A 24363-nucleotide genomic window follows, 5' to 3' on the forward strand; every position below is an offset into this window, starting at 1 on the left:
TACCCCACCCCGGGTCCCCTCTCTACTGAATGTCACATATAGTGTTTATCATGCAAATGCACGATTCCATACTAATGGTGAATATTCACCAATAATATGTGATATTCTTTCCTATGAACTGTATATGCATGTTATCATGCTGTGTGTATCATGCTGCGGGCTTACTTAGTGAGAGCGGGATAAGTGTGGGCGTGACCGAGGTAACTCTGAGTGAGTAACCATTGTATGGAGGAAGCACAGGTTGCCCTGTTCATCTTCTGTTGGCAGACAGTTGGGTTCGTTTCCAGGGTTCTGCTGTTACAAACCGTGCTGTTAGGGACAAGCCCCCTTGTGCACGTGTGCAAGCATCTTTGTCGGGTTCTGTGTTATCCTTCTCTCCTAAACCTTCCCTCTGCTTCTCCCCTGGGCAAGTCACAAGCTTAGCGAAGAAGGCTAGGACAGGAGTGCAGGCAAACTCCAAGCTGTCACCCACAGGGAAGAGGGACAGAGAGTCAGGGGAGGAGGGTGAGGCCGCTGTGCCAGGCGGGGCAGGGTCAGGAGAAGCAGGATGAGGCTTCGTGGAGACGATGGAGCCTGCATTGAGCTTGTGTCTCTGTAGGTTCATCGTTCTTTCTGGCATGATTTTAGACTCTAGGGTGCGGTCCATATCTCTTCAGTTCCCGTCTCCTTCACATACTTAAAGGATTTTCTGTCTGTGATAGTTCTAGCCGAGTGGCCGTCCCCTTCATGGGTGCCTTCCTGTCTGAGGGGGATTGGCAGAAAGGCAGGCCAACAGTCCATCCCACCTGCACGTTCTTGTCTCATTTTCAAACTTGTTCAACCATGCACGCCCTCATCTTTTTCCCAGAGCAGAGCCCTTCTCAGTGACAGCGTTTCTGGAGATGAGTCCTCATTTCTCATCTTCCCACAGCTACAGGCATGACCCTCAGTCACCACTGCTGCCTCATGTCGCATGTCTCAGAAGTGCCTTGGGGTTTGGGGTTGGCCTTGATTCAGGCCGTTTCTTCTGGAAAACTGTAACAGCTGTCATGGGCACCACCTGCTGCTTGGTCCATCCTCTAGCTTCCCACCAGAGGGGCTGACCAAGTCCTTCTCATTGCTGGTTCTGTGTAGCCGCCTGAGTTACGTCTGAATCTCTCAGTATAACGTTGAGGCCCTTCTGGACCTGGCCTCTGCGGCCCACCTCCCTGTCCTTGGCTGCAGCTGTCTCCCCCGTGATTGTGTTCTGGGGACAAGTCTCTTCTGCACCTTTGCCCCTGGACCTATTGCTTCTATCTCAGGATGCGTTGTCGCCCCACATCCACTCCCCATGTCTCTGTTTCCCATCTGGTGTCTCCTCCTGCCAGGGAGATCCTCCAGATGAGCCCTCACTGCGGTCAAGGGCTCTCCTCTATGAAGTTCTCTGTGCTCACCTCTGGAATGGAATCTAAGATACCGCAGGGCGCGTGTCTGAGTCCAGTCATCTGTGAGCTCCCTGGATTCCGTCACTGGGTCTTTGGGGCCTCACGCAGTGGCCAGTGCCACTGAAGCAATAGATGAACGAATTGGGCGAACGGACTACTCCTCTCACAGGTGTCTGTCTTCAGTCTTTCCTGGCTCTAATTGAGTAAATGCTTCTCTAATTACTTGCCCCAAAGCTTCACTTCCCACGTGTCCATCTGTGTCTCCCTGCTTCTTAGCTGAACAAAACAGAACTTCTTCACCCTCCGTTAACCTCCTCCTCTCGAACTCATATCCCTGACTGCACTTGGGCTGGACTCTCGCTGTGCCACCGGAGGACCACACTCCTGCCACCCCTCACACTAGCTCGTGCAGCCCCTCAGCCTGCCTGCTGCTTCCGTTGTTCAGCTTTGACTTCTTTTGAAACCTGTGTTCACCTCACTGAGTTGGTGGCAGAACCACACAGAGAAGAGCCATTCCAAGTGACTTTAAAACACTGCAGTTTGTGTACCCTGGGTAGGATATACTCTAAGAAGAAACAGAACCACACACATACGAAAATCAACTGTTTATAATAATCATATTGCTGGTGGTAGTATTGGTATTGCTCTTCTGTGTGTGTGTGTGTGTGTGTGTGTGTTCTAATTTTGTCATTCTTAGAGTCCTTAAGGATTTGGATTTTTGGTGTGTGGAAGAAAGTTGATAGAAAGATAGAAGGGTCAGGTTAAAAAACTCTGGATTCCTGAATTTAATTGGAAGTATCAAAATGAACCCAGGGTGTTTATTATCTTAACAAACTTGCAACAAAGCATATTTCTAGCACTAAGTTTATTGAAGAGGACTAGAAGCAATGACCAACCCATTAGCAAAATGCACCACTAGCACCGAGATTGTGGTCTTAAAATACAGAAAGGAACCAGAGCTCCCTGGAGAAATAGCTGACTCCAAGTCTAGCGTAGGAAACGGGTAAAATAAACCTGGAACATATTATTATGCAGATAGCAAGGAAGCTATCAAATACTACTAGGATTATTGCCAGAGGAACTCGGGAGCACATTGAAGGGTCTCCCACTGGCTGGCTGAAGATGGACAATTAAGCATCAATAAGGATGATAATTACAGTGGATTAAAACACATCAGATTAATCTGCATTGATGAGTTCATAATAATACTAAAGAATAACAATGAATTGGTCACCAGTGGAAGGAAGATGGCGGTGAACCAGCACGTTATTTTGAAAAATGGGTAAAATTTTAGAATCAGACATTTATCTTACTTTTTCCTGAATGAACTTTAGGATAATCAAAAGTTTAGTTGAGGGGAAGTTTTGCTTTTAAAAATATTCTAGCTAGCAAGTAAGAAGGAGTGATATAATTAGAGTATCAATTAGAATGTCAGAATTTTGCAACCCTGAATGAATGAATGGATCTAGGTATCAAGCATCAGGATCTGCTGACATGATGGAAGTGAGATACAATCAGATATTACATGCCTTCTCATGGAAACTTGCACTGCCGTTGAGGATGTGGTCAAGCCAAAGAAATCAGCTCTGGATCTGATCCTGCCTTTCTATGCAGTAACCAATTTACAAATGATCTAGGACAGAGGCACATGTTAAACCACACAGCAGGCATGTAATCAACAAAATCCAGAATGTAGACTACTCTGTAGAACAAATGATCTAGTTTCTTCGACACACAAATTTCAAGGGAAAAAAAGAGATGAATTAAAAGACATTTAAAAGTTATATCAGGGCTTCCCTGGTGGCGCAGTGGTTGAGAATCTGCCTGCCAATGCAGGGGACACGGGTTCAAGCCCTGGTCTGGGAAGATCCCACATGCCGCAGAGCAACTAGGCCCGTGAGCCACGACTACTGAGCCTGCACGTCTGGAGCCTGTGCTCCGCAACAAGAGAGGCCACGATAGTGAGAGGCCCGCGCACCGCGATGAAGAGTGGCCCCCGCTTGCCGCAACTAGAGAAAGCCCTCGCACAGAAACGAAGACCCAACGCAGCCATAAAAATAAATAAATAAATAAATAAAAGTTATATCAGCTAATTGCCACATGTGGCTCCTATTTGGATCCTAGTACAAAATTTAAAACACTATTTTTGAGACAGTTGGAATTGGTCACCGACTGGACTTTTGATAATATTAAGAAAGTATTAATTTTTTATTATGAGTACATAATTTTAAAAAGACTTTCTGTCCTTTGAGGTACATATTGGAATATTTATGGATTAAATGATGTGATGTCTGGGATTTTCTTCAAATTAATATGGCAGCAGACAGGGTGGGGTGATAGATGGAACAGGATTGATATGAGTTGATTGGCACCTGGGGTTCACTAAATAGTTCTGTCTTCTTTTCTATATGTTTCAAGTTTTCCATGGTGACAAAGTTAAAAGATAAAATAAACACATGTCGGTCTTGTTTCACATCCCCTCACCATGCTTGTTCTGTAGTGTTGTCTCTCTGAATTCTCAGGGATGCTGTTTCTACCACTTATTCAGCAAACAAATATTCTTGAGCAGCCTTTGTTGGCATTATGTAGGCAAGGAAGAAGCCATTTGCTACCAAAAGTTTAATCTGTTTGGAAGACCACAGACCTGTGCACAAAACAGCTCTAACACACAGGGCAGGGTTGCTTTGGGTATTGGGTGGATTCCACAGGCTGCAGTCTGTCTGGGGCTTAGATTACCTTCTCCCACACCCACCAGTCTGCACCTCCATCATATCTTATGTTTTCTGGATGTGGAGGTTCTTCTTGGAACCAGAGTGTAAGGGTGTAAAAACAGAACCATTGGTCATTTGGATTGAGTTGAATATTCCTTGACTAATCGGCATTTAAAAAAAATGATCACAGGTTAAAATATGGCTATTATAGAGAATTCTGAAATTCAAGGATAATCTCATATCAGTTAGTGTTAACATGTTGACTTCATTCTAGTTAGAAACCAGTGTTTTAAAAATCACTTATTAATGCCTGTGTACTTCAAGATGTGTGTTCAAAATCTTGTACATTGCCAATTTGGAAGATATTTTCTACATTAATCATCCATACACTTTTATTTTCTAAGTGCCTTATCTACATATGTGCATAAATATTAGTTAGGGTTCTGAATTATTTTTATAAACAATGTCCAGTGTTTTTTTCCAAGTGCCATTTCCAGACAGTGAGCTCTCTGCTATATTAATATTAGTGATTAGCTTGAGTGGTTTCTTGAGAGCTTGTTCTCACTTTTTCACCATGAAGTCATGTGTGAATCTAGGTTTAAAGTAATAAACATTTGTTACATGCTTGGAAAAACTTTCTGACTAGACATGAGCTCATCTAAATTTTCACTTTTCACATACATATGCTGGTGGAAAAGAATATGGATGGAGGGAGAATTATTTTTATTTCCTTTATACATATGAGTGTAAAGTAATTTTCCAAAAACTCATGATATTGTCCCATTTTCTCTTGCTTCCAACGCCATGATTAGCTTAAAGTCTGAGTTAACACAGCTGTCTTTCATTACCTTCGGGGCACAGCAGTGCTCCCCCCTCCCCCCAGTGCCCTCTGAATTTTGAGTGTGTTCTTGGTTCAAAGGGAGCATTTGCCTGGCCTGCCCCCTGCTTCCCTCTCCCCATCTCCCCGTTAGCTCACGTCCTCCTTCCATATAATTGGGAAATGCCATAAAATTAAAATGAGGGGCTGATTTCAATGTGGAGACGGGAGAATTATGCCAGTTTGTCTAAATTATTTTTTCTTTTTTGGAGATAAACCATGGTTGCTGACCATTCCTATAATAATAACCTTTCATTATTCCATTAAGCTTTCTACTATTTACATCACTGAGGTTTTTTATTTTTGCTCTGTTGTTATAATTGAAGATGAACGTATCCTAGCTGTGTTTGAGACAAGGCAGTGTCCAATTGAGGAAATCTCCTGAAACAGTAGTGGAAAAATCCCTCTCATAGAGCTCCATGGAACTTGGTACTCCAGGCAAAGGACTGGATTTGGGGGCTGGCTGGACCATAGTGAGGTCATCTTGGCCAAAGTTTTGCCCCTCTTAAGTCTTCATCTGTAAAGGGAAGGTAGGATTAGATCAGTGGTTCTTGAACTGGCTGCCCTTTAGGATTTCCTTGGGAATTTAATAGCAGAGCCTGGGCCCCACCCCAGAAATTCAGATTAAACCCATCTGGGCAGGGACCTGCTTCCTGTTCCTTTTTAAAGCTCTGCAGATGATCCTGATGTGAGGGAGTCAGAGGTGAGAAGGATCTGAGCACCTCTGAATCCCCTGCAGGGCTTTTTAAGCACAGGTTGCTGGGCTCCACAGTGGAGTTTCCTATCCAGTAAGTCAGGGTGGGGCTGGGTATTTTGCATTTCTAACAAGTTTCCAGGTGATGCTCAGGTGCTTGTGGGTCTGGAGACCTCTCTTTGAGAACCACCAGATTAGATGACTTCTGCGATTCCTTCCAGGTCTTGCCTTCTGTGATCCGGTCTTCAGGCTGACCGCCGTGGCTCTTTTGAGCGACAGTGTAGCTGCTCCAGACACACAGCCGGTTCTGTGCTCTGCCTCCTTGCTTGTCCTGCAAGCTGCACAACTTGGGAGGTGGAGAAACTGCTCCCCTACTTTCTCAGATACCATTTGCAAGATGCTCGGAACCATCTTTAGGGACTGTCTTTTGAAACACACGAGTTGCTTTGAATCCTTTACGTGACGGTCTGTGCTGCAGCCCAGTGTTTCCTGTGTTGAAACCCAGAAGGCTTCATGTGGCTGGTCCCTCGGGACCTGTGGGGATACGGAGCCTGGTGATTTCTAAAGAATGAAAAACAGATCACTATAAGTATTCCTGACAGTCGGGGGATTCATTTGCTTTATCTTTATTAGATTGCCCAGAAGGCAATAATTGGTCTTTGGCAAACAACAATGTGAAGACTGGCTGTAAAATTCCTCTGGCAACGGTTAAGATGCCTCATTTGAATAGAGCAGAACAATCTTCAGAGGTCGCGGTCTGGCGTCAAAGGCTTGTACATAGTTTTCACAGCCCAGCCTGGATGGAGGATGGACCGGGACAGTATTTGAAGTCTTTTTTTTTTTTTTTTCTCTCTTTCCCTGTTTCCTGCCAGGATGACAAGGATTTGGTGCATGAATTTGTAGTGGCTGAAGGTCTGACGTGTTTGATCAAGGTGGGAGCTGAGGCAGATCAAAACTATCAGAACTACATTCTGAGGGGTAAGTGACGCCGGGCATGGGGCAGCCAGCCCCTGCTGCAAGGAGGGTCTGGGGTCACCTCCAGGAACTTCGATACTGAGAGCTTTTTGAAAGATTTGGTTACGGAGTAAGGAGATGAAGACATCCTGTAGCAAAAGAAGACCCCTTCAGGTTTTATCGATTCCTCGTAACTCATCAGTGACTGAGTTCATTTTACTGACTTTCCCTGTAGTCTCTTCCCAGTTATTAAGAAAAGAACATTCTGCACACTAGGTTCTTTATAATCTCTTTTATTTGGTGAGGAAAGGTACACACCAAGTGGGCTTGGGTAAGGCCTGCATTTGAACAGAAAGCCCCTCAAAACCGAAGAGGCCAGTTATTTACTGGGAAAAATATTGTCACCGACTTGGGTTATCACCGGGAGTTCCTGTAGGAAGCGCACATTCCTCACCAGGTCCTCCTGTTTCTGACTTGGTAGGTCTGGGGTGGGCCCAGAATTTGCATTTTAAAGAAGGATGCTGAAAGCTACCTCCGTAATTTCATTTTTTACAAAGTGGTGCGTGTGTGGTGTTTGAAGCACTGATGACCATTCCAGTTCATAAAGTTAATGCTCTTTTCAGAGTTCGAGTATTTTTGTGCACCTTCATATAAATAATTTTATTTGATTCCGTAAAATCTGTAAATAGGCAGGACAGGAATTATTAGGTTGGACCATATGACATAGCTGTTATCAACCGTTTTGACTTACCAAAGGAAAAATTTAATATAGTTCAATATTATCTTCATTTTGCAGTTGAAAAATCTGAGTCTCAAAGAGGTTGAGTGTTTGCCTAAAAAATCACTTCCTCTAGTGTGAAGTCGAGCAAGGACCGTGGCCAGGCACTGGGGCACATCACGACTGATCAAGGTTCTGCTCCCCCTTCCGCATCTATGCCTGTAACTCCACAACTCCATGTTCATATAAGGAAAAAAAATACCTCCTTTTCTTTCCCTTGGATGAAGGAAAAATACACGAAACGTGTGATTTAATATCAAATGTCCTTGGTTAGAGTTGAATGAGGCAGGCAAAACGAAACAGTCTCCTGCAGTTTCCTGTTGTGTTTTACCCTGAGAAGGTTCCTTACGTTCTGAGTTGTGACCCATCGCCTCGAACTCTCTGAATCCTTCCCCATTTTCTCTGCTCCTGGAGAGCCACTGCAACAAGGGCAAAGGCAAAAGGGAAAACTGAGGGCTCATTAAAAAAAATTTTTAGGGACGTATTTTTAAGTCAGTATTAATTGTTTCTGTTCATTTTGATAAATGCCAAGTGTGTGTGTGAGAGAGAGGGTTCCTCAGCCTCAGTTTCTCAGCTCCATGGTATTCGTGAGGCTGGGGAGGCACCTCCTTTTGTCTACCTTCCATCTTTCCCTGGGTATGTGGTAGGTCCTCATTATAAGCTGTCGGCAGAGATGCTTTATGGATGAATTTTATGATTTCTAGTCTCAGTATGATTAAAACATTTATATGGAAGCTTTTATGGTATGTGTACCAAGCTAACCATAAACTTTGTCCTGCTGTGTTGCCTCCGAATGCAGCTGTCCTTCTGTGTCTGAAGAAATGCATACAAGCCTTGATTCTCATCCTTAACATTTCCATCCACACTGGCCCAACACCTGGAAGAGGGGACGGCACAGGAATAAGGGTGGGAGCAATTCCTCTATTTTATTTTCCAGGTTACTTATACCATGGATGCTCATAAGTTGAACCACATGGAAAGAAATACACCTAAAATGGCCTAATTCTGAATAATGGGTCCAAACTGTCAGCGTATTTTTTGCGAGGTTTAAAGTATGCATCATTTTAAGTTACCAAAAAAAAAATAAGTCTTCCCCAGTGGGTGCTGGTATGAGTGCACAGACCTACACACACCTGTATGGAACTAATAACCATCTACACGTTTATCTTTATTCTTCTGACCCTTACCTAGGAGTGTATGTGTGCATTTTTATAGAGCCATCATCAGTGTAAGCATCTTTGTTCATCTGCGTTCAGGGCTGTGGCGAGGAGGGTGGCTCTGCCAGCGGTGGTCAGCCCCCTCTTATCAGGAAAGCAAAATTCTCATCAGGAGCCCCCCCGCAGACCTCCCATGGATTAGAACTGGGTGGCATGGCCGCCTGTAGCTGCTAGGGAGGCTGGCACAGTGGGTGTTTGGCTTCCTGGGCTCTAAGGGGACGTAGCAAGAGAGAAAGGCCTGCCTTTGTGCCTGCAGGTCACTCTCGTGCCTGCCACATAGAGGGACTTGGGAAGGAAAAACTCAGCCCAGCGGAGAAAACCTTCCAGTAAGCAGCCCGGTGGTGGCCTGGCTGGAGGGAGAGAGGGCCTCCCTGCCACTGAGTGCGTCATCGTATAGGGGCAGGGTAAGCTCGATGGTTGTGCAAGGTCCCAAATGGTGAATTGTGTCAATGGTACTTGCCGGTAATGAAAGATGGTGTGGACACAGATACTTCAGCTAGGCTCTCCGCCCCAGTGTGTGCAGTGCTTTATTAATCTGCAGTGTTCTGATCTGCCCTGGAAAGGTACCAAAAGCAGGTTACGATGCTTGAGAATCAGAACTCCCAAGCACAGCCAAGGGAGAACCCTGCCAGCCACCTGCTGCTTCTCTGTCCCTGAAGAAAATGCCACCGAGGTAAGACCCTTACTTGCCTCTGAGTTTCCGTTGCCACCACCAAGGCCTCGCCTTCTGATTTTGATTTTCCAGTGATGTCTATTTATTGGAGGCCAGACGGCTACCATCTGTTACCTGGGAAACGACCGAGCACTCCCTCCCTTTCAGGTTATTACAAGACGTCCTGCTTTCCATGCAACCGAGGGGCCTTTGCATGCCCACCCCACTTCCGCTGAGTCTCAGGAGACTCGGGGTAACCAGGGCACTGTGTGCACACACATCAGCACATTTGGACGTATCTGACTGAAGCCTGTGCCAGGAAAGTGTACTTCTGAGGGATGTAAAGGACAGATTTCTTAGGCTGTGGCTTTTGTGTTTTGATACAAGGAAACTATCATTTTTCCCAGCCCACATGTTGAGTTACCCCTTCCTGACCTTGAAGGCGTGTAGGCTTTTTTAGGTTGTGATCAGCTACCGGCAGCCACCAGACATTTGCAATCAAGGACAACCTTTGAATTGCCTCTTTGTCCCACCTCATTTTAACCAAATTACCTTGGGTGAAGGATGGTGAGGCCTGTTGCAGATCAAGAGAGAGAAACTGGGAAGCGGTTTTTAGTTTTGTAACTCACCGTTCCCCGGGGAGAACACATCATGCCCGCTCTGGGCCACCCAGGGGAAGCAGAGTGGAGGACGAGGGCAGGCACCTCTGTTGTGGTTTGCACACAAGGCGGGGTGAGCAGGTTTAGGATTGGCCAGTTTGCATTATGTCAGTGGGCCCCGGGGCTCTGGCGTGTGAGAAGCCCACGTGGCTGCGGGTTGGGAGTGTGGACTTGGGCTGCTGGAGAAGGGGACTGGCTGACTTCTAACCAGAGCCTCAATACTGGGTCCAGACAGCGTTGAAAAACTCTCTTACAAGCCGTAAGGTGGGCCGGTTGTCACAGTGCTGTGGGGGAGCATATGCCCTTCATGAAGTTTCCTCAGTTTCTATGGGACCATGTGTGAGGCCCCCGGATGCAAAGGAAACAAGAGCATTTGGAGGACCCAGTCCTTTCCACATATGTTTTTAGGACTCATTTAAATGATCTTTATTTTTGCACTCAGCCCTCTGTCAGCTCTTTTTTTTTAAGGCGCAGGAATCTGTTGCTCTGCGTTGAGGATGTATCTGCTGAGAGGTAAAGATAGGTTTTGAGTTATGGTGTAGCCTAGCGCTCTTCAGAAATGTGAGCCGGCTGCTGGGAAGAGGTCTTAAATGCACCACATGTAGAAATAATATTTATCCGACATTATTTTTGGATGGCTATAGCTAATGATCTAAAGGGTTTGTGTGTGTGTGATCACCAGTATTTAATATATATCTATAGTGGAATTTTATATCTCACAATTATTCTTATTGAAGTAGGACCTTGAGAGCTATATTCCTGGGAACTTAAACTTTCCGCAGACATGCTGAGCCTTCACGATGGGCCCTTTCAGTCCCTGGGAATGAGCCGATAAAACCAGGATACAGCTCTGCCCTGGAGAAGCTCCCTGGGAGGTGCTGTCTCTGAACCACTGTATGCTGTATCGAAAACGTCTTACGTGTTTAGAAATTGCATATAGGTGATCCGCTTTGGGGAAGGAAAGAGAAAGAGATAAGTAGGATCAGTGAGACCGGTTGCCTTTTCTGGCTATACCTCCAGGGAAGCTGCCTCTTAAGGGCTAGTTTTACGTGGAAAAATTAGATTTGATCATTTCACCTAAAGCAAAGTACCCATTAATCCTAAAGCACCTTAGTCATTATCAGAGCTGGATAAGATCTTAGAGCTCCTTTAGCTCAACGCTTGCATTTTAGGAGAAATCTGCAGATATTTTGTTTGCTCCTGTGTTTTTTAAAAACGTTTTAATGGTTGTCAACATTTAAAAATTGGGAGATTTGACATAAAAAATCCAGATTTCAGGTGTCTTTGGATAAACCGGAACCAGAGAATTTCAGTGCCTTGCCAAATATCACTTAAACTAATAAGGGGGAAATGCCTTGTGTATTAGGGGGTCTGTTAATGAGGATCAGGACTTGTGGTCAGATAGCTTTTGTTGGCATCTACATCACCAGGAACCAGGCAGTGATACAAAATGATCAGGTGGTAATCAAATGATGATTAAACTAACACCCTCCAGCCCAGGAAAACTTAAAAGTTTATCTTTTGACATTTCAGAGCGAAAGAGGAGAGCAGAGGTTGGGTTCAGACTATAGATGGGGAGGGTAGGGAGGGGCCCAAACTGGTACCAAGGTGAGGAGGTGAGCACAGAAGGGGGAGAGCTGCTTACTTCCTGAATCAAGCATCCCTTGGCTGCTGTGTTTTCTACCCTCCAGCCTGGCCTGACTCTCCTCCACCCCCTTACCCTAGTCCTGAGGTGCACCGGACTGTCTCGGAGGGAACTTCCTCTTTCTTACCTCTTGCTGGGTCAAGACTTCAGGAATCAATCATGGCAGCCACATGGCCAGTTGTGTGGATGACACAACAGCACAAATGTCCTAGCAGTGTTTGTCACCAGCCTCCCGGTGAGGGGGAAGTTGAGACCAGTGTCAAGGGCAGAATCTTCCTTCACTTGATGTTTCTCCTCTTGGTCAGTCAATGTGACAGGGGCCGTTTTCAGTAAGGAGTCATGTTGGCTGGCACAAATTAGCAACCCATTGGGCCAAATAGAACCTGCAGAGATGAGAGTGTCAGAGCATCAAGGCCAGTGACATAAAGGTGGCCAAAGATGGGCATGGCCGACAAGAAAACTTTGTAAAAACTGAGTGATGTAGATATTTTTCTTAAAACAGAAATAGCTTTTATAACTTTTTATTGTATAATTTGTGAGCACACAATTGTCTGAAAAGCAAACAGCATAAAAAGGAAAAACATGAAAATCACCCATAATCCCACAAAACAAAGACCATATTCTACCCACCCATGTACATACTTGCTTTGCACATGCCTTTTACAAAAATGAAGCATCCTGTACATATGTTGTCAAACACGTCTCCTGGAAGGGAGCGGTGGACCTTGGCAGCTGGCTTTGTGATGGCTCCTAGACCTTGGCACAATTCTGTAACTTCTTTAAACCGCTGCTCCCTCACCTGTAAAAGGGAGATAATTAATACCTTCTTTATAGGAGTGTTGTGAAGCTTAAAGAGCTCATAGAAAGGTCTAAGTAAAAGACTGAATTGTAGGTATGACAGTTGTTATCAATAATAATCAATGATATTAATGCAGTAACTACCTGTAATGGGCTGAATTATGCACCCCTCAAATTCATATGTTGACATCGGACCCCCCAATACCTCAGAACATGACTGTATTTGAAGATAGAGCCTTTAAAGAGGTAATTAAGTTAAAATGAGATCATTGGGCCCTGATCCAGTATGACTGGTATCCTTAGAAGAAGAAGAGATTGAGACACAGATCTGTCCAGGGGGAGATGATGTGAAGACACGGGGAGAAGACGGCCATCTACAAGTCAAGGAGAGAGGCCTCAGGAGAAACCAACTCTGTGGACAGTTTGAGCTTGGACATTCAGCCTCCAGAACTGTGAGAAGTAAATATCTGTTGCTTAGAATTGTTGGGTTCAAAGGTATGTACATTTTTGTGTTGCTTTTGCTTGAGTATTTGCCGTCCAGGGATGTGTGAATTTATGTTTCCACCAGTGATCTCCATTTCTGCTTATTTACCCCAGGCCGGGGGTGATCATTTTTTTGTAATCTTTGTCATTCCTGGTGATTAGGGTGCACTTATTCCTACGGACAATTTTATAGTCATTTTTATAAAGTGGCTTGTAAATTTTAGTTGTCATTGTGTTAATTTTGTCCATTAATTTGGGAAGAGTTGACCTCCTTATTTAAAAATTCAAAACTATTGCCTGCATGCTCTTTCATGGCCCGGTACAAATCCTTTGCAAGTTCTCCATCTAACTCTTGTGTGCAATGTGCATTTCCTTCTTGTTTGTTACAGAATTTTATGCATATCCCCCCAGGTGTGTTTGTATTTTTTTTTTCTTATTTATTCATTTTTGAATTGGGTCTGGTATTTACCACATGAAAGGATGAAAGGATTCTCTTGGGTCTTTTTCCTGTTTATTTTGTAAACTTGGTTTGGGAATGTCATCTAAGAAAGGTCTTTCTTGCCCTCCTCGTTTTGTTTCAATCAGGGAACACTCTGTGTCTTGGGGCCTGGGTTCCTCAGTTGTGGCAACCACTTGGTTAAGGCAGTCAGGCTCATGGGTGAGGTCCTTCTCCCTGAGGGAGAGTTTGCTTCCTCTTCCTCTGTGTTTGCATGTCGAAACTCTTCCTTTGAGGACTTAGATGAGTAGCATGCCTGCTGGACACTTGGTCTGTCAGTTCTGGGCGTTCACCAACTGTGGCGTGTGGGCTGGGGATGGCTGGAGAAGCTGGGCCACTCATAGCTGTGGGACGTGGTCTCCACATTTTGTTTGTTTATTTGTTTTTCTTCTCCGCTGTAGTTTTTGAGACCTCTGCGTTTGGTGTCTCATGTTCTTTGTGCCCTGGTGTATCTCACCTCGGCCTGACCTTTCTGCTCACACACCTGGCACGCTGTTGGGGACATGGCCTCCGGGTTGAACCAGCCACAAACCTGCTGTGAGGGGTTTGGTCAGGGCAGGAAAGCCACAGCCCGCCCTGCCTGGGGGGGTAGGCTGAGTCACTCCTGCCGCTGCTGTTGGTGTGTGGTGACAGAAGGGTCACCCTGAGTGCTCTGAGTGTCCCATCTGTGGCCCCTCTTGCCACCCTTGCCGTCCTCACCCTGTGTCAGGCCTGCACCCCTCTTAAAGAAATGGGTCAGAGAATAGTCTAGAGCTGCACTTATGTCTTTCCTCTCCCAGCCTGTTCAGGCACAGGGGCCAAAAATGGACTCATGCTGGGGTACTGTATGTCTTTCCTGTGGCCCGCATGACCATGGGATACTGTGGACTTGCCCAGCTTTTCTCCAGGACTTTCTCCCAGGAGAGGGAGCTGGTTGCTGGACACACCATTCCCCACGGCCAGCTGCATGCAGTCTCTGGTGTATCTAGATGGACCCCTCAAAGGCCATGGTGTGTGGTTGTTACCCCAGTCTCAGGGCTCGTGGAATCTCTTCTTCACTTGTGCTTCTCATCGGTCATTTGGGTAGGTTGGTAAGAAGGGGGTTTGGAGGCTTCTGGTTGTGCTGCTATTTTTCTGGAAGTGCGAACTCATCAGAATCATCATCATTTATGCTCTGGGCCCTGCCAGGCTCTCAGTCTGCAGCACTGCTTGCAGGAACGTGGGGTCAGGTGGGTGAGGGAGCGAGGGAAGACCAGAGCTGGGTCCTGAACTTCGATGGGACAAAGTGCCCTTTGTTTTTCCTCTGGGTTCTCAGGTGAGAGAGGCAGGTGCTGGGTTAGACCGCAGGTGAGGCAGGCAACATGCATGACCCTGAGCCCTTCGCCACACTGGGCAGCAAGCAGGGTATCTGCTTTTAGCATCTAACTCTAGATGAGTACCTCCAGCTTTAAACATGATTTTGGCTTTCCTCTTCACTCCCTTGCAAGGTATTTTTTCCCTATAATTAGATGACACTTATATTGGTAAGTTTACCTTAGAACGAATAAGGCTTTTCTTTCAAGTTTTAATTTTTCTGAAGTAAAAATCAATGATTAATTCTGTTCAATTCTGTTAAGTAGTACAGAAGCACTTCACAGGATGGTCTTTATGAAGCAATACACGGCTAGGTCTACCTGGTCAACATTATCCCCGACCTGGAGCATCATTAGGCCAAATCATGTGAAATTGCTGATATGTGACCATTTAAAAAAAATTTTTTTTTTTAATTTATTTTTGGCTGCGTTGGGTCTTCGTTGCTTTGTGCGGGCTTTCTCTAGTTGTGGTGAGTCGGGGCTACTCTTTGTTGCGGTGCGCGGGCTCTCATTGCGGTGGCTTCTCATTGTGGAGCACGGGCTCTAGGCACGCAGGCTCAGTAGTTGTGGCTTGCAGGCTCTAGAGCGCAGGCTTCTGTAGTTGTGGCGCACGGACTTAGTTGCTCCGCGGCATGTGGGATCTTTCCGGACCAGGGCTCAAACCCGTGTCATTGGCAGGCGGATTCTCAACCACTGGACCACCAGGGAAGTCCATGACCATTTTTTTGTTACCATAGAAATGGCAAAGCTGAATGGTTTAACTTAATATTATTATCATAATTTAAGCTTGACTTGTTCCTGGATTGATAAGATGCTTCTTTAAAATTCACCTCGCGTTCTGTGTAGAGTCACAGCCCTCCAGAAATTCAGGCCAGTTTGCAGATCAAGGTAAAAAAAAACCAAAACCCAACCCCCTCGCCAAAAACCCCCTAAAAGCCCTTGCTATTTTGTGCACTCGTGCGTTCGAGCACTTCACCCTGTCATAGTCTCAGCCAAAGAGATTTCTCCAGAATTTTCCTCTCCGTTAGCAGCCCCCATCTTCTTCTTTTATCTGAGATGAGAAGGAAAAAAGAAAAACAGAGCTATTTGGCCATTCCTATGTGTGGAATTTTCCGCGACTGAATCTCGTTGCTCTGTGTTCATCAGGAATTTTTCCACTTTATTTACACCGAAGATGTGCCTCTGCACTCCATTCTTCTCTCCTTGTTCAGTGGACTTTTCCAGAGGAACTGCTGACGAGGTGTACCTTGAATCACAATTGTTATTTCCTTGGCTATAACCTTATCTCACATATGGTCCTTTATACGGTTTCTACTTAACAAATCCAGGCTTACGATAGAATAGAATGTCTTAAGCAAATTTTAAACCTAGCCTCAAACATAGATTAAAGTTATTTTCCTGGCTGGGATTTCCTGGGGAAATGTCAGTTTCTGTGTTCATAGATTCTTGCCTTTTGGAGTTTTGAGGGCTCTTGGTAGATTGGGCCAGCCTCCTGCAGGGTACCGCTCTTTCTCTGGGCACTGTGACTCCCCCAGCCGCTGATGTGTACAAGGTCCCCAAGCCCAGGTCACTCTGCAGCACCTCAGATCTGCGGAGCTGGCGTGTCCTGGGTGTCCCCAGTGCACCATGTCCAAACCCCAACCCGACAGCTTCACCCCCCGGCCAGCACCCCATGGCTCTATCCAGCATATGGATGAAGAGTACAGTCATCCATCATATTCGAGTACTACGGGGGGCCTCCCAGACCCCTCTCTCTCACTCACTCTCTGTAATCATCAACCATCAAATTTGGGCTCTTCTACCCTTCACCCCCTTTCAAGTCCTTGCATCTCTTTTCATTCCCAGTTTTAGAGTCTGAGGTTAGACCATCATTTTTTTTCCTTCCTGATCTGCTCTCCTAGCCCGCTAACTAGTCTCTCTGCTAGAGAGAGACTAGTCCTAGTCTCTCTGCTTTCAACCCTGCCTTCCATGGTCCATTTTGCCCCCTGTTGCCTGGTTGACCTTCTACAGTGCCCAGCTTGTCTCCTCGGTCCTTGGCGTACATGGCTAGTGGCTTCTCTCATCCTCAGATGAAGTCCTGGCCCTCCCATGTGGGTAGCGCCCATCTTGGTCCTACCCTTGTGTACCTGTTCAGCCCTCTCCCTGGCCTCAGCCTCACCCCTCCTCACCTGGTTCGCGCTTTATCCCTTGCTTCCTGCTTGTCCTCAGGATGAGGCTCAGATACAGTATTCTGCAGGAGACCTTCCATTGCCCCTCTGGTATTTTGGCGCTCTCTGCATACCCTGATCTTTTTTTTTTTTTTTTAACATCTTTATTGGAGTATAATTGCTTTACAATGGTGTATACCCTGATCTTGACACTCACCTCACTGACAATAAATATTTGTTGAGTATAGACTATAGCCCAGAGACCCTAGGCTAATTCCCTGCACCATACTTGGCTGCCTTCATGCCAGTTCCCATCCTAGATGCCAGGCACATTTTAGGAGCTCAGTGAAAAGTGGCTGAAGGAGAGAGTAGATGAATGATAGAATGTCTGCAGGGAAGAGAACTCACAACTCTTGAGGAAGCTGCTGGTTTGTACTAAGAATTCGACAGCCTGGACTTGCTAATCTGAAGCTTTAGCTCACCAGATCTTCTTGTTTTGGAAACAATACAGCACACGTTGATTTGTTTTTGGTACTTAGAAAAAAATGCCAAATTATTGAATTTTTCTTTTTAATAAGCTTACTAGTTCAGTTCATCAATATAGTGAATATCTTGATATTTTTACCATTTTCTTTATTGAAGTATAGTTAATTTACAATGTTGTATTGGTTTCAGGTGTACAGCAAAGTGATTCAGTTATATATATGTGTGTATATATATTCTTTTTCAGATTCAGTATATATCTTGATTTTAAATTTGTCATGATTTCCTAAGGTAAAATACGCACAAAAATGGGTTATACTTCATAACTGGTTTTGGTTCTCAAGGAATTATATACCTGCCACCAAAATAGATATGTTATGAGTTCCTTGGTGTCAGGAACTCACAGACTTTGTGGCCCCAGCTCCAGCCTGCTCTTTGGTGTCATGTAGATCTTCAACAGATATTTGATGAAAAAAGAAAGAAAGAAAGAGAGAGAGAGAGAGAGAGAGAGAGAGAGAAAGGGGAGTCCCCAGAGACATGACACAGAGCTCTATTTGAAAAAAGAAAGAAAGAAAGAAGAAAGAGAGAGAGAGAGAGAAAGAAAGGGGAGTCCTCAGATATATGACACAGAGCTCTGTCTATTTGATGAAGAAAGAAAGAAAGGAAGAAAGAAAGAAAGGAAAGAAGGAAGAAAGAAAGAAAAAGAGAGAGAGAGAGAAAGAAAGAGAGAGAGAGAGAGAGAGAAAGGGGAGTCCCCAGAGACATGACACAGAGCTCTGTCTTGTTTTCTGAGTGATTGTGGATAAGTGTGCAGAAGATGTAAAATGGGGGGACAGCAGTCATATGCTAAATGATGAAGTGTGATTTGGAGGGTTTTCCTCTGAGTCGGTTTTTGGTACCCTTGTTACGTCAACCATTTTATCCCTTGCTTCCTTCCCCCTGCCTCTTCTTTCCCCAGCTCCTGAAAGCCAGGCTCTGCCAAAGCCACTCCAGTGCTAAGCTGGCCTGACTCATTTCTAGAGTCAGTTCCCGCAGGCAGAACGGTGCTCCGTGGCCCACACCGCACACACTCATCTCTGCCCCCAGTGCCTTCTTGGCTCCAGGGTTTCCTGAAACACTATGAGGGCACCTGACTGTCCCAGAATTACAGCTCGACTCCTTTCTCTCCCAGGTAACCCTGTCCTTGGAGCTGGCCTTGATCCTGCAAGGGTTTAAGTAGGGAATAAGTTTAGATGTAGTTAGATAAGTAAGGGTTGTTTTTGGAGGAAGGGACAAAATTGTTGCTTTTAAAGGCAGATTAGGAGCAATGAGTAGGAGTTACAGGAAAGTGGTTTTTGACTGAAGACGAGCTCCAAGAAGAGAGTTGGAAAATGAGTTGATTTCTCTTGCCAATGTAAACTGATCAGTGGTGACTTTCTGGAGCATTCTGTTGAGAATTCTGAAGCCACATCCAGCATCAGCAGGAAAGAGTGCCATGACTGATTAGTGATGTCTGTCAACAGCTTGAGAGGTGGGGAGTGAGAGCAGGATACCAAATATGGCATTTGCTTATTCTGGGGAACACTGGACATTTTCGGAATGTTTGTTGAGTTGATTTCAGACAGGTGTGTGGGACAATTAGTTTTCCCACCACAGAACACACTGCTTTGCATTGGAAATGTCCCACCAGAGCCCAGGTTGATGGTCTGTTAGGGCTGCTAGGGTTGGTAGGGTGCTTCTGGGTGATCTCATCGATCCCTTCCAGCTCTGAGATTTCTGTGATTCTAAGTAAAACATAAAAAGCAGAAGGGATGGAAGCAGAGCCATTTGACTCTCCCTCTTCTGCATGTTCTGTAGCAGTCGTTATAGGATTCCCTAGGCCACCACCAAGCCTATGTTGTCCTTTTTCAGAAAATTTCAAAGAAGACCATCTGGTTACATGGCATAGATTCCAGCCAAGTCATTGAATAGAAAGATAAACTGCCCTTAGTCATTTCGGGGCCAGCATTCAAATTTATCTGCAAGAGTTTGAAGGATTAGCAGGGTGAGTGTTGGTTTCTATCCAGGAATTCATCTGTACATGGTGAGGTCAGGAGCACAGGGGACAGTGGTGGGCTTGCTCTGTCTCCAGAGCCTGAGGACTGGGAGCTCAGAGAACTCACAGAAACATCGTGGGTTGGACTCACTACTTAAACATGGCTGGGCTGGAGAAGTGGGTTGGGAGCTATGAGGAGAGGCCCACAACAGGGTCACCTTCTTGGCTGCTTTCTTGACTTCCCTGGTGTCTCTCCATACCACCACCCTCGTCCAAATAGTTTCTCTCCCTGTGTGCACCTAGCTGCCTTGCACCCTTCGTTCCAGATGCTCTTCCTGTCTTTTCCACCAGGTCTTAACTGGAGGGTTGCAAGAAGATTGACCTCCTCCCAATTTTATATTTCGTTGCTTTTTGTTAGTTTGTGGCTCTAATTTGTCTCTGGTTGGAGGCCTCAGTAAATGAAGTTGGGCTGGTTCATTCATTCGTCAGTGAGTGTGACCTGATTACCTTACCTGAGTTAGTCACTTTGGGGCCTGAGTATAGACAAGCAGAGAACGATACAAACTAAATAATTACAAGTTGTGCTGTTAAGTCCAAGAATAAGGTGCTAAGGAGAGTAAGCTTAAATTTAGTTGGGAAAGTGACAGGCATACTGTGGTCAAGTCAGTGTTCTAAGATGGCCCAAAAGATTCCTTCCCCCTGGTCTATGCCCTGTATAATCCTCTCCCCTTGAGTGTGGACAAGACCTGTGATTATGATGGATGTGTGACTATCACAAAACCATGATTAGATTGCATTATATGGTAAAGGCGAAAGGGTTTTACAGGTGTAATTAAGGTCCCAAATCAGTTGAATTTGAACCCGTTAAAAGGAAGCTCATTCCGCGTGGGACACGCTCTTCTGTTGACCTTGAACAAGCAAGTTGCCGTGAGTTATACAGCTGCAAGGAGACTAATGCCGCCAACAACCACATAAGCTTGGAAGGCGAGCCCAAGCCTCAGATGGGACCACAGCCCCAGATGACACCTTGATTGCAGCCTTGAGACACCCTGAGCAGAGGACCCAGTTAAGCTGTGCCTGGACTCCTGCCCCATGGAAATTGTGAGATAATCAATATGTGTTGTTTTAGGCTGCTAAGCTTGTTATATAGCTAATCTGTTATATAGCAAAAGGAAGCGAATACAGTTACATACAAACAATTGCCATACAAAGCCATCTGGATGGACTGAAATTGGTACAAAATACCATGTGACCTCACAAGAGGCCGACATCTTGGGGAGCCATTAGGGGAAGGCTTCATGAGGACAATGACTTTGTATTTTCTTCTTGGGCCTTACAGGCAACCACATGCCTGCCGCCCATTCCAGCGGAGCCCCCCGCGGTGCCCTGCTGCTGGAGTCATCGTCTCTCATGCTTTCCTGAGACCCCTCACTAGGGTAGTGGCTGCTCCCTGGGACCTCTCAACTACTGGTGGAGTCCAGGCCCGTGCAGTTAAAGGGCTCTGTGCTGCACACCAATGGACAACTAAAGGAGAAGGTGATCCAGAAGGAAGTTCAGTGTTTCCAGTATGCCAGCATCAGGAGAGGACATGGAGGTCTGAAAAAGATTGGGCTGAGTTTTATTTTTCTTTTTTTAAATAGTTATTTATTTGGCTGCATCATGTCTTTTATTATTATTATTTTTTTTTTTAACATCTTTACATGTTAAAAAAAAACATGAGTTTTTTTTCTTTAACATCTTTATTGGAGTATAATTGCTTAATGGTGTGTTAGTTTCTGCTGTATAACAAAGTGAATCAGCTATATGTATACATATATCCCCATATCCCCTCCCTCTTGCGTCTCCCTCCCACCCTCCCTATCCCACCCCTCTAGGTGGACACAAAGCACAGAGCTGATCTCCCTGTGCTATGCGGCTGCTTCCCACTAGCTGTCTATTTTACATTTGGTAGCGTACATATGTCCATGCCACTGTCTCACTTCGTCCCAGCCCACCATTCCCCCTCCCCGTGTCCTCAAGTCCATTCTCTACGTCTGCATCTTTATTCCTGTCCTGCTCCTAGGTTCTTCAGAACCATTTCTTTTTTTTTTTTTTTTTTAGATTCCATATATATGTGTTAGCATACGGTATTTGTTTTTCTCTTTCTGACTTATTTCACTCTGTATGCCAGACTCTAGGTTCATCCACCTCACTACAAATAACTCAATTTCGTTTCTTTTTATGGCTAATATTCCATTGTATATATGTGCCACATCTTCTTTATCCATTCATCTGTCGATGGACACTTAGGTTGCTTCCATGTCCTGGCTATTGCAATAGTGCTGCAATGAACATTGTGGTACATGATGCACCTGGTCTTCGTTGTGGCACGCAGGATCTTCATTGCGGCACGCAGGATCTTCGTTGCGGCATGCGGGATCTTAGTTCCCTGACCAGGGATCGAACCCGGGCCCCCTGCATTGGGAGCATGAAGTCTTAGCCACTGAAGCACCGGGGAAGTCCCTGGGCTGAGTTTTAGGAAGAAAAGGGAAGTTGGTAAGCAATCACATGGATCATCTTGCCCATGAATTAGAGATGGTTGACCGGGCACAGGGGCTCTGGGGCAAGTCTTCAGAAGTGGTTTTTGCTCATCTTCCTCCACATCCACACCGTTCACTCCTTCACATGTTCACGCATCCGGCCCTTGCCCTGTGCAGAGAGCAGCGGTGGGAGGGGGAGGGCTCCAGCTGAGGCCCCTCGCCGCAAGGAACTTGGCAGTGCTCTGAGGATAGGAGCCATCAAGTGAGGATGGATATACACAAAAACACTGTATTAAGTTGGGCTTTGGATGAAAATCCCGAAATCCTGTTTTTTCTCTCAACTTTGCTTGCATCAGCATTATGTTTCCAAAGGTGGTTGATAAATTTTAAGTACTTCAATCCTACAGAATCCATTTCAAAGACACAGAAAACTGTTTTTCGGTTATTCTTTGCTCAGTCGTTCAAGATGTTTGCTTTTCAAAATTCAGCTTTTCCTTTTTTTAAAAAGAATCAGCTCAATGTATCATGTTTCATGGGAATTTCATAAAACATGAAATGTGGTACTTGAATCAATTATTCATCCTCGTGTAGGCAAAACACAGCACAAAGGTTTCTAGGCATTATCAGGCTTGAAAATAAAGGAAATATGTAATTTTAGGGTTTGTTTCTAAATTCCATATGGATTACAGAATCCCTCTGATATCAGTTGAAGTTCTAATGTGAATGGTGCTTGGAACCAAGAATGGCTGACCTTTTTGTAAATTACAGTTGAGATAGTAGGAACCTTCCAGACCTACTAAGAAGCACGATTCGTTCCCCACCTGCTTGGACAAGCAGATATTCCGTGGAGGCTTCATCTGGGCGCCTTGGCACCGAGGATGGGAACAATGGCTGATGCTCTTCGGTACCTGCAGAGGGCTCCAGGGAGCGGGATCCCATCTAAGACCTTTCCGGCTGTTCCCCCGGCGAGCTGTGCCCAGTGAGTGTTGAGCAGGGTAGTTGCTGTTGGACTCTAAGTCAAAAGGCAGAGGCATATTGTCATCTGAATCATCTGGTCTAAATTAGATTTTCTGACTAGTCATGCACTGAGAAATAAGTATAATTTCTCATAAAAAGGGATTTCTTTAGAATATACGGCAAGTACCCTGTGTGAGCGTTCCTCTCATCTGCCAAACCTTGGGAGATGGTAGCAGTGCCACCTGTCTTGTAACCTGATGGACTTCTTGAACAGTGGCTAGTGCTTCTTCGCCCTTTGCCTTTGCAGGCTTGTTGGTCACAGGACACAGCAGAGGGCAGTGGTTTGGGGCCTTCTCTCCCTGTGCTGCTGACGGCAAGGATTGTGGGCATACAAGAGCTTCCCAAGCCTGCTGGCTCTGCCAGCTTCTGGGTCTTCCGTCATCTGAGTGCAGTGTTGTCTCTTGAAAGCCACCATTAAGAGCACCTTTGGGCCACAGTCTATGTTCCAGCCATGGGACCCGTTCACTTGCTTGGCTTATGGCCGTGGAAGTGAGAAGATATATATTTATCTTGCCAAGGGGGTAAAACGGCCTCCACTCTGGCTCTGTGTTGGGAGGTACAGGAGGTTGAGCTGCGTGCAAGTATCTGCATCTACTGTGTACTTGACCTCTTCGTGCACGCTGACCCTTCTCCTCCTCCTCCTTGTCTTACTGCAGGGTTTCTCTTTACCCTTTGTGACACCTTTCCCCTGACACCCTTCCCGTGATGCCTTCTTGGGGGACCCTCCCTAAAGCCCTCTTGGGATGTGGTCTTCCCACCTCACAGAATATTCGTAACCATTTGTCCCCTTGTCCTTCTCCCCGACTAGGTGGGGTCCTCCTTATGGACAAAACACCCTTATTTACACCTGGATCCTCCATGTTGCACTCTGAGCAGGCAGCTCAGAAAGAGCGTAGTGCTTGCAACGCTTTTCAGTAAAGGAGTCAGCGAGTGACTGTTGTGCAGAGGATCTCAGGGAGAGAACAAATCCGTGCAACATGGATAAGGCAGAGAAGTCTTAGAATCAAAAGCTAGAAAAGCAGAGGGAAAGACCCAAAAGAGATGAACGTGATTATTGCCAAAGCCATGTCCACGCAACATGTGGGCAGTTAGGTGGAACCTCGGTGTTCTTGGCTTATTGCATTCAGACTGCCATGTTAGACGATGGGAACTTGAGAAAATGAGCCCCGTCTTGGGCATTTGGAAGGCTTTGCTGGGAAGAAAGTGCTCTGCGTTCCCGATCTAGAGCCCTGTGTTTCTCAAGAATGAAGTCTGCCTTTTTGTTGCGTACTTCCCTTTTTCCTGTGCAAAGGGCACAGCTGAGAGAAGCAAAGGGCAATTGTGGAATGGTGCAGTGAGTGATTTCATTTGCTCAGTGTATGTGGAGCCTGGACTACATGCAAAGCTCAGCTGAATGCCACTGGCTTTCTTTGTTAGCTGGACTTCTCGTGGTATTGAAAGCGAACATGGCTGATTTGTCGGACAATGGCTGGAAGGTTTTGGGTG

General features: G+C 45.6%; 1 protein-coding gene across 5 annotated transcripts in view; it reads left to right on the forward strand.

The window, feature by feature from the left end:
- FHOD3 (formin homology 2 domain containing 3) overlaps positions 1-24363 on the forward strand; it is a 491767-nt gene that overhangs the window by 205626 nt on the left and 261778 nt on the right. For all 5 annotated transcript variants that reach the window (XM_036822951.1, XM_036822949.1, XM_036822950.1 and 2 more), the window contains exon 5: positions 6558-6663. In XM_036822951.1, coding sequence (XP_036678846.1) covers positions 6558-6663 — 106 coding nt within the window. The remainder of the gene's footprint in view (positions 1-6557; positions 6664-24363) is intronic.

This window comes from Balaenoptera musculus, chromosome 14, assembly GCF_009873245.2.
Source record: "Balaenoptera musculus isolate JJ_BM4_2016_0621 chromosome 14, mBalMus1.pri.v3, whole genome shotgun sequence".
In the NCBI taxonomy this organism is placed as follows: domain Eukaryota; kingdom Metazoa; phylum Chordata; class Mammalia; order Artiodactyla; family Balaenopteridae; genus Balaenoptera; species Balaenoptera musculus.